Here is a 13,386-nt window from a genome sequence, read left to right as displayed (position 1 = left end):
ACACCCACCCCCAAAGTGGAATGGCAAATCAGCAAAGTTAAGAGCATCTGCTTCAGTTTTAGGTAGATCTGGATTCAAGTTTAGCTCTGCTGCTTTCTGGCTGTGTGACTTTGGCAAGTTCCTTCCCCTCTCTGAACCTCAGTTTCCTCATATGTAAATGAAGATCATAGGACCTAGCTCAAAGGGCAGTTGTGAGCATTAAATAAGTTAACAGACGCAAAGCAGTCAGAACAGCGCCTGATCCGGAGGAAATATTCAAATATGACACAGAAGAAACTACATTGGAGACTCAGCTCCAACTCTCCTCTGCATCAGGAAGGGACAGTTTAGAGACGGTGCTGTTCCAACCTGGGCCAGCTCACTCGCCAGTCTATAGCTTTGAGGCTCTCAGCGTTTGTGTAGCCTTGGGCAAGTCACTTCACCTCTCCAGGCCTCAGTTTCCTCATCTGTAGATGGGGATGGAGATATCGGCCTTGTCGAGTTGTCCAGAGGATTTTGAGATAAATCATGGAAGGTGCCTGGTACCCACACACACTCAGATGACAGCCACTGCTGTTATTAGAGTAACAGGCATGCAGTCAGCACTGCCCTCCATGACAAAGAACTCCTGAGTGCTGCGGGATTTTCTAGCCTTGCCTCCTGCGGAAACACACTGATAAGGGCCACCCCTCCATCGCCCTTTGTACCTCCTCCAGGGCCCAACAAGTGCTCAGGAAGCATGTGTTGGAATGACACAATCAATGACATTGTAGCTGCCTAGGGCCTTGCTATAAGTGTGGCCCATGGACCAGGAGCATCAGCATCCTCTGGGAGCTTGTCACTAGTGCAGCATCTCAGGCCCCACCCAGACCTCCCAACCCAGCATCTGAACATTAACAGAAGTCAGGTGATTTGAGTACATATGAAGGTTTGGAAAGCACGGCCCTGCTCGGCCTTCTTAAAGCTGGCCAGGTCCTGGGCCTCACCTGGTGATAGGCATGAGAAGCCAAAGAGCCCAGCAAAGGCTCCTGTCCCAGAGAGGCCCACACCTGGAGCTCTGGCATCTCTGCAGCCCCAAAGGCTTCTGCAGAGGCAGTTCAGGAAAGCTGGTTAGAGGGACGGCATTTCTTAAGCGAGCCTCCCTGGGCTCAAACCCCAGATTGGCCACTTCCTAGCTGTGTGATCTTGGGTCTAGTTAAGCTCTCTGTGCCTCTGTTTCTTCATCCATACAATGGGATGACACCAGCTACCTCGCAGAGTCATAGCTAGGATTAAATGAATGAATGCAGGTAATGTGTTCAGAATGGTGCTTGGCACAGAGCAATAAGTCAGTAAGCCCCAGCTATCAAAACTAGTGATCTCATTATTATCCGCTCCACCCGTGGGAGGGCAGGGAGCTGGCTCTGGTCAATGTGGCTGAGACTCACGCTCCTTCTGGCTTCCTGCCGGCTCCAGCACGTTTCCTCCTCACAATAATATGAAATTTATCACACTTCACATCCATAGTGGGGACCCTCTACCTTCACTCTCAAGCATCAGCTATTAACCTCTGGACACTCCCACAAGCAGATGGGGCCCATTTCCTAGGGGTGGGAACTGAGGCCCAGAGAGCGGAAATGACCTGCCAGCTTGAGTCTGATGAGAAGATTGGGTGAGGCCAAAAAAATGGGGATAATAGTCCCTCCCTCATGGGGCTGTTATAAAAGTATTGCAAGGATCAAATTAGTGCATACAGTTCCCCAGCCCAAGGGCAGAGGGCATCCAAAAGCATTAAAAAAAAAAAGCCTTCAAAGGTAAGAGGCACTAATGATGGGGCATGGGGCATCCAGACGAGGTGTGAAGGAGGCATGGGGGGTGGGGGCAGGAGTGCTCCCCAGCACTTGAAACATCTGGCAGGGAGTAGCTGGGCATGTACCCTGTGGTGGGGGCATCAGCAGTGAGAGCCAGGCCTTACCTCCTCCCCCCTCATCCCCCCCAACTCACAGACGCATACAGGATTCTCACCAACACATCTGTAGAATCTGCCATCATCACTCACACTATTTCTCAGAGAGGTAAGCTGAGGCTGACTCAAGCTCACTCCTTCCCCTCACCCCCCAGCTGTCTCAAACCCTACTAGCTGATTCACTCTGCTGGGTGGATTCCTGGGCCCCTCCCCTCCCTGGACTGAATCCCAGTGTTCCCAAGCCTGCCAAGTGGGCCCGGACCCTCCCTAACCCCACCATTCCCAAGACACCACAGCTGATGGGAGGAGGGACAAGTTATCCCTCAGGCCAGCAGCTGTGGCTTAGCCCCGAGTGAACCCTCCCAGGGCCCAAGGCCCACCCAGCCCCTCTGCCCCCAGCATGGAGAGAGGGGCCCTGCTCCCCACCCTCCCCTCTCTGGCCTGGCTCAGGGTTCCTGGGCACATCTGCAAACCTGGGCTCTTTGGTGCTTACAAGACAATCATAGTGTTGGAGAATAAAGCTGCTTCCCTTCACCCAGCGCTCAGGATGCTTTGTCCACAACACGAAGTGCCTATAGGTGTGGACACTGGGCCCACATTGTACAGCTGAGGTTCAGAGAAGTCAAGCCCCATGCCTAGGCTCACACAGCTGCTGAGCGCAGGCGGTGCTGGGAAGCCCATTTGATGGATGGTGAAACTGAAACCGAGGGGGCCAAGTCAGGGGCAGAAGCAGAACTCGGAGGCCAGCCAGGGGCGCCCCTGGATTCAGGACCCTCCCTGCCTCATTGTGTCTCGTTCAGCAGCCTGGAGGCGGTCAAGGGGCTGAAGCGAGGGAAGAAAGCGCCTGCAGGGCCCCCCACCCCATTCGCTCCCGGGGTGTAGACGCCCCAAGCCCTCCAGCCAGACAAGGAACCAGATCCCCGGACCCCGAGGCCCCGCCCGCTCTCACTTTGGGCTTGTCGAAGGCTGGCGTCTGGGTCATGGTGCCAAGTGTGCGCGCCGCCGCTGCTCCCTCCGCAGAAGGTCAGAGTCCCTGCCGGGTCGGTGGCGGGTCCACTTCCCTGGTGGCCCGCCACGCTCCTCTTAACCCGGCCCGGCCCCGCCCCTGGCCCCGCCCCCTCGCCTAAGCCCCCGCCCCGCCGTCCCCTGCTGCGCATTTCCTGGAATTCTTGGCCAGCAGCGGGGACAAACCCGAGGCCCCTCGGGGCCGTGGCCCGCCCGAAAACTCCCGCCCGCGACGCGGGGTTGGAGCCACCTGTGGGCTCAGGCTCCAGCCGCCTGGCCGGGCTCTGCCTCCTGCCCGGCCCCTGGAGCCCATGCACGCTGCTGCCCGGGCGCCTGCTCTGTGCCAGGCCCGAGCGGGGAGCTGGGAACCGGTGAGCATCACAAACCTCCTGGGGCTTGCACTCTACTGGGCGAGACACATGCTCATCACATAATCACACAACACAGATGTGTAATTAATGTGTAATTAATGTGTAATTAGGGAGTTTTAATGGGGACCAGCGCTGGCCTGCAAGTCGGGGAAGGCTTCTCTGAGGACCTGAAGGAGGTTACCGGGTGAAGGGCGTTTGGGCGGCTGGGGGTGGAGTGGAAGAGGGCAGCCCAGGTGCAGAGGCCATTCAGTGTGAGAAACCCCAGGGAGCTGGGGAATGAAAGCAGGGGAGGGGGGACAACAAATCCCCTCCTTGAGAAACTGCCCACGCAGCCAGAGAACGTGTACAAAAATGTTCACATCAGCGCTGTTGTAATAATAAAAACACTAGAAACACCCCAGATGCCATCTACAGGCGAGTGGGCAAATAAACTGTGGCATATTCACACCATGGAATATTATACAGCAGTGAAATTGAATGAACTTCAGCTGCAGACGACAACATAGCTCTATCTCAGAAACAACGTTGAGTGAAAAAATAAGTTGCAGAAAACTATACATTATGATGCAACTTTGAGAATGTACAATAAAAGCAAAACCAAAAATATGCATGTTTAGACACACGCATCAGTAGAAAAAATTTTAAAGCAAGGGAAAGATAAACACAAATTTGGTAAGAATGGTTATCTCAGGTGAACGGAGAGGGATGGGGAGGAGGGAGGGAGGAGGAGCATACAGGTACATTCAGGTTATTGGTCATGTTCCAGTACTTGGGTGGGACGGTGGTTTTATTTCATGTCATTATATTACAAATAAATTAACAAATCAATAAGGGGAAAAGAGAGGCATGAAAGGATCAAACTTTTGTTTGGAAAAATATTCTCGAGCTACTGAAAGTGTGGCCCGGGAATCATCAGCATTGATATCATCTAGGAGCCGATTAGAACCGCGGACTCTCAGACCCCACCCTAGACCTACTGAACTAGAATCTGTATATTAACAAGATCCCCAGTGGCTTGTGTGCACGTTGCAGGTTAAGCCTGGGCTCGCTGCTGTGAGGGGAAGGCATTACAGAGGGTCAGAGGAAGCAGGAAGGAGGCAACCACAGTGGTCCGGGTGGAGATGGTGGTGACAGTGGGGGAGATGGGGAACACTGGATTCAAGGTACATTTAAGAGATAAAATCAGCTGGACTTGGTTTGGGTTGTATTTGTGTGTGAGGGAGAGAGCAGGTCAAAAACAATTCTTCCAATACATGTGGAAGCCAGAGAGGTTTTTTGTAAGACCCTTGCCTGGCTCTCTGTGTTACTCAGGATAAATAAGAATGGCTCCATTTATTGAGATATACTTGGAGCCAGGTACTCTAAGAAGGGCTTTATAAGCACCATCTCATTTAATCTTTACAGCAATACCATGAAATAGGAACTGATCTCCTATTTTACAGATGAGAACACTGAGGCTCAGAGACAGAAACAGCCTGTTTGGTGCATGTGCTGTAAGTAGCAGAGCTGGGATTCCAATTTGAATCTGACTCCAGAACCTTCACTCCCCACCTCATGACTGTCTCCCCACCCCGCATTGTGACATTCAAGTCCCTCTCCAGCGTCAGTCCCCCCAATTCCCAGCACATTCCCCAAACACTAGTCAACCTGGAGACTTGCTGGTTGATTAAAGGTGACACAAGTTCTTTGCTATTCCTCCCATTGTGAGATGAAGTTTAATTTTCCTCCTTTTGTACCTGGGCTGGACTGAGTGACTTATTTGATTGATAGAACGTGGTGGAAGTGACATTCCTGGACTTGGAGCTTAGGTCATAAGAAGCCTTGCAGCTTCCATCGAGGCCTCTCAAACATTCTCTCTGGGAACCCTGAGTCGCCATGTGGGAAGTCCAACTACCTGGAGACCATCACACTAGAGAATCCATGTAGTCACTCCAGTTGACAGTCCAGCTGGGAGCAGCCTTTCTGCCATCCCTACCAAGAAACCAAACACATTAGTGATGCCATGGTGGACCCTCCAGACCAGAACAGCTGACAGCTGAACGTGTGACTTCAGTCATGCCTTATGGAACAGAAGAATTACCCCGCTGAGCCCAGCCCGAATTCCTGACCTACAACATTGTGACAGATAAGACAATGGTGGTTATTTGAAGCCACTGAGTCTTGGGGTAGATTGTTATGCAGCAGCGAATAACAGGAATGCTAGCTCCTACCCACCCCAGCCCCTCCAGTCCCTGCACCTTAGTTTACTCCATCCTGACACCTGGAAAAGCCTCTTCCCAGATCCTGGACTTCTGCTTTCCAAGCAGGTCAAACCCAAAGGAAAATAATCAGGCTGTGTGCTGCAAATCTCCTGTTTGCCCCTCCAGACACTCTCTGCCCTTCTCCACGCTGCTCTGTGTCAAGCAGGCTGACCACTGCAGCAACACCAATGGGCTCTCTTGCCCTCTGGCTTCTGGTTGGGTTTGGCCGATAGTGGGCACCAGCAGGAGATCAGAAGGTGGGAGGAAGGAGAAGTCAGGAAGTTTATTCCCTCTCTCCTTGCACAATCACTGGGTCAACGGTGCCTCTCGGGCCACAGCTCTTGGCAGGTCCTCTCCATACCGTACCCTTCCCTCCTGCCCGTTTCTTGAAAGGCAGTGATTCCTTTTGTGACTAGCCTCGGGCCACTGCACCACCTTTTAATGCTTTCCCTAAACTCTGCTCTGGGTTAGAGTTCCCCCAGAAGCAGAGCCTGAGATAAAGATTTGAATGCAAGTAGTTTTTGTGGGAAGAGATCCCAGGAAACACTGGGAGGGGAGTGCGGAAGTTAGACAGAAAGTGAGCGGAGCAAATATGGGCGGGTTACCAGACCAGGCACCCGGAGCCCAGTCCCTGAGGGGAGCTGTGAGCGGTGATATAGACTCTGTCTAAGAGCTAACCCAACTGAGGAGCTGGGACGCTGGGCGTTTATCCTCCACCTGCCCTCTGACATTGAGGGTTGCTGCCAGGACGTTCACTTCCTGGCATTCTTAGTTAACACAACACACTGGCTAAGCTTGCTCCCCTGGCTAGCAACCACCTGCAGCAGAAAGAGCGAGAGAGACTGACTCAGCTATTAGCAGTAAGTAGATGTTGCCATGTAGAGATGATGCCGAGGGCACATGGGCGTGGCGCTGACAGCTACCCCCACCCACACCTTTGAAAATAGTTTTTTGTTTTTTATTTTTTCAGCCTTATTGAGGTATAATTGACAAAATTGTAAGATATTTAAAATGTACAATGTGATTATTTGATATATGTATTCATTGTGAAAGGATTCTCCCTATCGAGTTAATTAACATACCCATCACTTCACATATTTACCTCTTTTTTTTTTTTTTGGTGAGAATGTTTAAGTTATACCCTCTTAGCATATTTCAGTTATATAACAGTGTCATCGACTATAGTCACCATGTTATACATAGATCCTCATTCCTTATTCATCTTATAACTGAGTGTAAATAATTCCTTTATTAAACTCTGCTCAATTGCTCAGTTTGAATGTGTCACCTGGTTCCTGCCAGGACCCTAGGTGATACAGGCTAGTCTTGAACTTCTCCCTGTCAATACACAGTGAGCCAGTGTCTACAGAGTTGGAGGAGGGATGGAGAGATACCTTCCCCAAAATGCGTTATCTACACAGCACGTCATTCACTTGTGAAGACGAGAGAGAGAACTTCTCAAACACGCAGGAGTTCTAACTCTCACATATCCTTCCAGAAAAGTCTAGCTCAAGATCTAATTCCAGCCAACAAAAAAAATAAATGAATAAGAATATCCCAATGTGAAACAATACTAGTCAGAAGTATTATCTCCAGTTAAACAAAGAATTAAGTTGTAACGATAATATTGGTAACATAGTACGACAGCACCAAATGTAACTGTGCCACTTGTGAAGGGGAGAAGTTACATAATTGGGCCTTCAAGGCAGATGTACTGGTTAGCTAACCCTAGCTACTGTAACACATAGAATGTTACAAATACCTGGCAAATAAGCTAGAAATAGAGTTCTTGCTCAGGTAACAATTCCGGGTGGATGGCAACTCCCCACTCCTTCCGGGACTCAGGCTAAATCTACAACATGTGGGTCTCAAGGTCGCCCTGGGGGTCATCTTTATTCCAGCCGTTCAAAGAGGGAAGAGAGGATTAAGGAGTGTTTGGGGTTTTGAGGCGCCAGGCTCAGAAGGGGTACACATCACTTGAGCCCACATTCAGTCACCACAGCTGGGTCTTGTGGCCACACGAATTTGTGGGGGAGACCGGGCAATGTAGTCCAGCAGCTGCCTGGGAAGGAGAGGAGAGGAGGGGTGTGGGTGAGCTTCTGGCAGTCTCTGCTGGAGTGGGAGTGCATCCCCCTCGAGGAAGCCCCTTTGCTCCCCTTCCCACAAGACTTGTCATCAGCTTCCGTGTATCGGAAAGTCATGTGACCTGGCCTCATCTTACCCGCCAGGTGGATGGTCTTCAAAGACAGGACAGGTTCAAGTTCTCCTGGATCTCCAGCCCTGACCCAGGGCCTGGCAGAGAGTAGCAGCTTCTTACGTGTTGGTGGAATGATGACATGTAAGTGGGCAATTCAGGTCATTGTTCTGAAGCTCTGGAGATGTATGGGAAGGCCTCACCTGAGCACAACCTTTTCCAGCCCTGTGCAGGGCTCAGGCTGCCTTGGGTTAAGGGAGGGCGAGTGGGTGTCTCAGGGAAAGGATTTGAAGACAGAGGCAAATTAATCCCTCCTCACTCCACCCACTTGCACAAAATATGTGTCACAGTAATAGCTGCTATTTACTGAGCACCAAGTATGTGCTGGTCACTGAGAGAAGGAATTCACATGCATGATGTCATCTAGTCCTCCCGTCCTGTGACCTAGGTACCATGATAGTCCTTTTCGCTGGTGGAGAAGCCAAGGCTCAAAGTGGTCACTGCTGGTGAGAGGTGAAGCTGGATTTGGATGTGAATGTGCTAGACCTCGGAGCCTGTGCTGTTGACCTCCGTCGGTCTCCAGGAGAAGGCAGGTTGGGCTAGACAGCAGCCAGGTCTAGGGGAAGAGCCCTGGGCAGGCAGGCAAGAGCCCTGGTTTGCATCTGGCTCTGCATCTGGCTCTGTGTGACTGAGGGCAGGTCACTTCACTCATTCAACACCCAATTCCCAGGGCTGGCTCTGCACTAGGCCCTGAGGACACGGAGAAAACCCCTCACTCTCTAGTTGGTTTGCTCGCAGTGCAGCGGGAGAGACAGGCCATCAACTTGATACCATATGACAAGGGTCATGAAGTATTTCTTCCTCCTTGGCTCGACTGTCTTCCTCTGTGAAACTTCCAGCAAGGGGTTTGAAAGTCAAGGGTTGAAACTCAAATGCTGACAGAGCAAGCATGGAATGCAGAGAGTCTGGACTTTGAGCTCTACCACATGCATTTCTATGACTCTGGGCAAGTCTTCTCTGAGCCTTGAATTCCCCATCTGTTGAGTGGGCATAACCATAATATGAAGCTCATAGAATAACCCCTATGCATACCTAGCTCACAGGATAACATATATATACACATACCTAGCTCACAGGATAACATATATATACACATACCTAGCTCATAGGATAACATATATATACACGTACCTAGCTCATAGGATAACATATATATATATATATATATATACACATATATACATCTACATACATAGCTCATGGGATAACACAGATGTGCCTAGCCTCAGAGGAGAATAATAGAAGTGGGTCAGTGCAATGAAGGAGCAGATGCCCTATTTAAATGCTGCCATGCTGAAACATGAATCCAGTGTTGTCAATTATTCAAGAACAGCCAGAAACCTCAATTTTAATGTTTAAAACATGTTCGAATATCTCCTAATTTTTAAAACTTTGTATGAGCTAAAGAAAACATCTGTGGGTCAGATTTTGCCCCTGGCCCTGTGGACTCCATAATAGCTAAGGTCTCTGCTGATTCTGATCTTTTAGGATCTCTGAATAGGAAAGAGGACAAGGTGGGGTTGTCCCCAACTTGAATTTATCAGACAGGATTAGGATCAGTTGCACACAACAGAAAACCCTAAAATAATGGTAGCCAAAAACAAGAGAGAAGCTTATTTCTCTGTCATGTAAAAGAAGTCCAAAGGTGGGCAATGCAGGGCTGGTATGGCAACTCCATGAAGATGGCTCCTTCCAAGTCTCTGTTCTGTCATCTGTAGCCTATGACCTTTATCCTCATTGCCCAGTCTAGCTGCTAGAGCACTGGCCATCACATCAGCAGTCCAGAGAGCAGAATGCCTTCTGCTTTTAAAGATACTTCCTGATTTCCTCACACCTCCACTTATATAGTCACATGGCCACACGTAATTGCAAAAGAGACTGGGAAATGTCTTGTAGCTGGGAAGCAAGGTAGCTAGTTAAAAAGGGAGGTTCTGTTACTAAAGGAGAGGAAGATAATAGATTGGAAGGCAACTAGCCATTTCAGCCGCATTAAATAACCTGGTGAGAGAGGAGTGTGTGTGGGTAGGTGTTACTAGGCAGCCAGAATCTGCCGTCCACTTCATCTCTCCTGCCTCGTATGTATTCGAGCCTCTTTCTGACCAAGAGAAGAAAATAAGAGAATGAGACAGAAAGATGCCAGCTGAATATAATAATGATAACAGCTTACCAAGGACCCGCTACATCCCAGGCCTGGTGCTGAGCCCTGTGTGAACATTATCTCAGATTGTCATCTTACAGCCTCTCCCACCAGTGAGCCTCATGCTGTGGCAGGGAGGGGTCATGTCCTGCCTGTGCCAGCTGGAGGAGGAGACCCAGAGGTCCAATTGTCCCCCAGACGGACAGCCCTTCTGTTTTTAGTTCTGCTCTGCACCTCAGTCTTTGGAGATTCCTTGTCCATCCAATCCCTGAGTCTTTCTGAGGATCTATAAATTGTCTTGTGTCCTGATGGCTTCCCACGAATGGTCAGGTTTCAGCTTCTCGAGTTTCTTAAGTCAGTCCCCACTTACCATCTGTTTTCCAGCCTCCAGAATTTTGTTGACTCCTCTTATCTGCTGTTATCTGCTCACGTAGTCTCTTTGTCCAGTGGATAGATGTGCGTTTTTTTATATTCCCTTTATGTCCTTTTATTGGAATTTCAGAAAACAGTGGAGGTAAATAAATGTGTTTAGTCTGCCATGTTTAATGGGCAGCCTCCAGCCTCTGTTCTGATAGAGAGTGATATGGCATTCACATCCCGCCCCTTCCTTCCTCATCCAGCCCCAGGAGCCCCGGGACCCTCAGCGCACAGGACTCTCTTTCTCCCTCTCTGAGCCCAGGAATGTTTCTCTCCTGTCTCCACAGCCCCAGGGGCCTTGCCTCCCTCTTTTTGGCACTCAGACAGGACTGGGCAGGCCTCTGGCAGGTGCCTGTGAGTCCCTGGTGTGGCTCCTTCCTGAGAAGTCAGGTGTGGGTTTTAACAAGTTAAAATTCAAAGCTGGGGATGATAGCCAGTCCTTTCTAAATTGGACTATCAGAGCAGATCTTTCCCCAGAGGCATACTCCCACTCGGTTTACAGTGGAGGCCAAAGTCAATGCTCAAGAGAACAGCCTGACAGAGTTGCCCTTGTTCTTGCAAACCCCTCAGGAAGGTGCCGGGTTGGAGACAGACACACTGCCTCTAACACAGCCTGCACTTCCTCCAGGGTTTCTTCCCTGTGTCTTGGTTAGGTGCCTGCAGGAGATCCTGATCTGGGTTGAGAAGCCATGTTGCATGAACAACATGTATCTTCAGACCCTAGAATCCCCCTCAGTGGGTTGTGATGCTCACGATGCTCATAAGAGAAGAGGCACAGAGTCCCCAAGAACTAGGGGGACCAACCATCCCGGTTTGGTGGGACTGAGGAGTTTCCTGGGATGCTGGACTTTCAGTGGTAAAACCAGGACAGTTCCGGGGCAAACCGGGATGGTTGGTCACCCCATGAGAACACCTGTAACAGCAGGTTCGCTCCTCACATATCCTCCTGGGCGTGTCCTTGTTGCACATGCAGCTTAAAATGGTTATTTCCTGCGGTCTACCACCCCACCCCACCCCACCTCACCTAGTAAGGCAGACGGTGGAGTTGGTCAGAGAGTGGGCTCTGGGACCAGGGTGCCTGGGTCCAAACCCCAGCTCCAACACTCACCAGCTGTGAAGCAAGTCACTTCACCGCTCTCTGCCTTGGTTTTCTCATCTATAAAATGGGAAGCATAATAATAATTTCTCCCCCATAGGGTTATTGCAAGGATTAAGTGAATTAGTAGATGTAAAGCACTTAGAATGCATACAGGTTACAGTCCTTTATCTAAAACCCGATGTCTCAGGGCCCGCAAGAGTTTTGGGATTTTGAGAGTTTTGGAAAGCACACGTCATATATTATATAACTCATGAGTGGGGTCTGGGTAGCATCCCATAATTAAACACATTAATATTTCTTCAGAGAATAATGTGTGAATATTCACATATCTGTTCAAGTTAGGTTTTTGCCACAAATGAGTTTTGGTGCTAAACTTAAATTATTTTGTTCAGAATGTCTTGGCTCTCAGGAGGACAGGTAAGGCTAGTAGACGTCTGTAAGGGTTTGCTCTTAGTATTGTCTAAGGCACATCTGCGGTAACCACCGTATAATCCCTTCCTGAGGACGACTCAGAGCTTTCGTGCCCACGGCCCCCGTGGGTTCGAGAACTTTCCTAGCAGAGCCTTTCTGTGCCGACAGCTCTGAGCAGCCTTTGAAGGCTGAGGGGACACTCTTCTTCTTTCTCTACCAACTCCCAATTTAGTGATTTCTCTCTGTTCCTTTCAATATGCTGTTGCTGGTGGGGGTGGTGGTGGGTGGTGGTGGTGGTGGTTGAGTGGTGGTAGTTGCAAACTCAATTCTCCAGGAGACTCTCCCAGTCTGAGCTGGGGGAACCAGCTGGTCCCCAGTGGGGGAGGGGGCACACGCTGTGTTTCTGACAAAGCTGCTGTGGTTCCAGGCAGTGGTCCCGTCTGGGCAGATGAGATAGTGGAGTCAAAGAAGGATTCGCGGCCCCTCAGCAGCTCCTGGGCGTCCACCAACATCTCCACAGCAGCATCTGCAGAAAAGTGTCAGAGGGGAATCTGGAAGTTTCCTCAGTTGGGACGTGTTTTCTCTGAGCACTCCAGGAAATGCATGGCTGACAGGTGCTCAAGGTGTTAGGGAGTTACAGTGGCTGTGGTGGGGGGAGAGGAGAAGCCCCCCACATAGCCACGGTCACCTGGAACCCGCCTCTCCTCACCTCACAGAGCTCCTGCCAGCCTTCCCCCCACGGACATTCCTGGCACAGCTACCTCAACATGAGGTTATTTTGCAAATTCATTTCTTTCGGGATTTGATTGTCTGGGAGGGAAAATTGGTTCCTGCTTCTTGTCAGTGGAGCTTCAGCAATCGAGGAAGTGGACCCTTTCCCAAGATGGAGCGAGAAGCGGGGATTGGGGTCAGGCTTCCACACCAGACATGCAGCTCTACCCCATGGGGGAGGGAGCCTTATTTTGCCTGTTGGGCATCTCCAAGGCTTATGCAAATTGGAATCATCGAGAAGTCGTGGCTTCCTTTCTCCTCTTTCATCCCCTCCGCCATCTGGAGTGCCTCTTCCCCTCTTGGTCACTTAGCTTCCCCATCACCTCAAAGGGCCCTAGACTTTGAACATCTCCCTCTTTTCCTCATTCCCTAATCAAATCTCTCTGCTCACAAGAAAGAAAGATCCCCAGAAAGAACCCTGGGGTAGGAGACAGGAGATTCTAAGTTTCAGCTCTGCCCCCAACACACTGTGACCTTAGGCTGGTCCCCTGTCCTCTCGGTGCCTCAATTTCCCCAAATATTTGAGGGACAGATTGAATTTGATGAGGAGCTGCAACATCAAATAACTCTAGGAGCCAGGCAGAGTAAGGTCAGGGGTCAGGGGAGCTAGAAAATGCCCGCCAGGCTGAAGGGGCAGCAGCTATGAAATTCTGGCTCATCATTGCCACGTGGAAAAGTGTTGCCAGATTTCTGATTTTTTCAGAGAATCTGTGTTAGTCAGGAGGCTGCTGTAACCAACAACCCCAAAGCTCAGTGC

At 50.2% G+C, this 13,386-nt stretch overlaps 1 protein-coding gene across 1 annotated transcript in view; it reads right to left on the bottom strand.

Moving 5' to 3' along the window:
- The window catches only part of ADA (adenosine deaminase), a 30,441-nt gene extending 27,420 nt beyond the window's left edge, over positions 1–3,021 (bottom strand). The window contains exon 1 of the mRNA XM_058562637.1: positions 2,874–3,021. Coding sequence (XP_058418620.1) covers positions 2,874–2,906 — 33 coding nt within the window. The 5' untranslated portion in view covers positions 2,907–3,021. The remainder of the gene's footprint in view (positions 1–2,873) is intronic.
- Positions 3,022–13,386: the final 10,365 nt, after the last annotated feature.

The sequence above is a fragment of the Diceros bicornis genome, chromosome 19, assembly GCF_020826845.1.
Source record: "Diceros bicornis minor isolate mBicDic1 chromosome 19, mDicBic1.mat.cur, whole genome shotgun sequence".
Lineage (NCBI taxonomy): Eukaryota > Metazoa > Chordata > Mammalia > Perissodactyla > Rhinocerotidae > Diceros > Diceros bicornis.
This window is presented reverse-complemented; position numbering and strand designations above follow the sequence as displayed.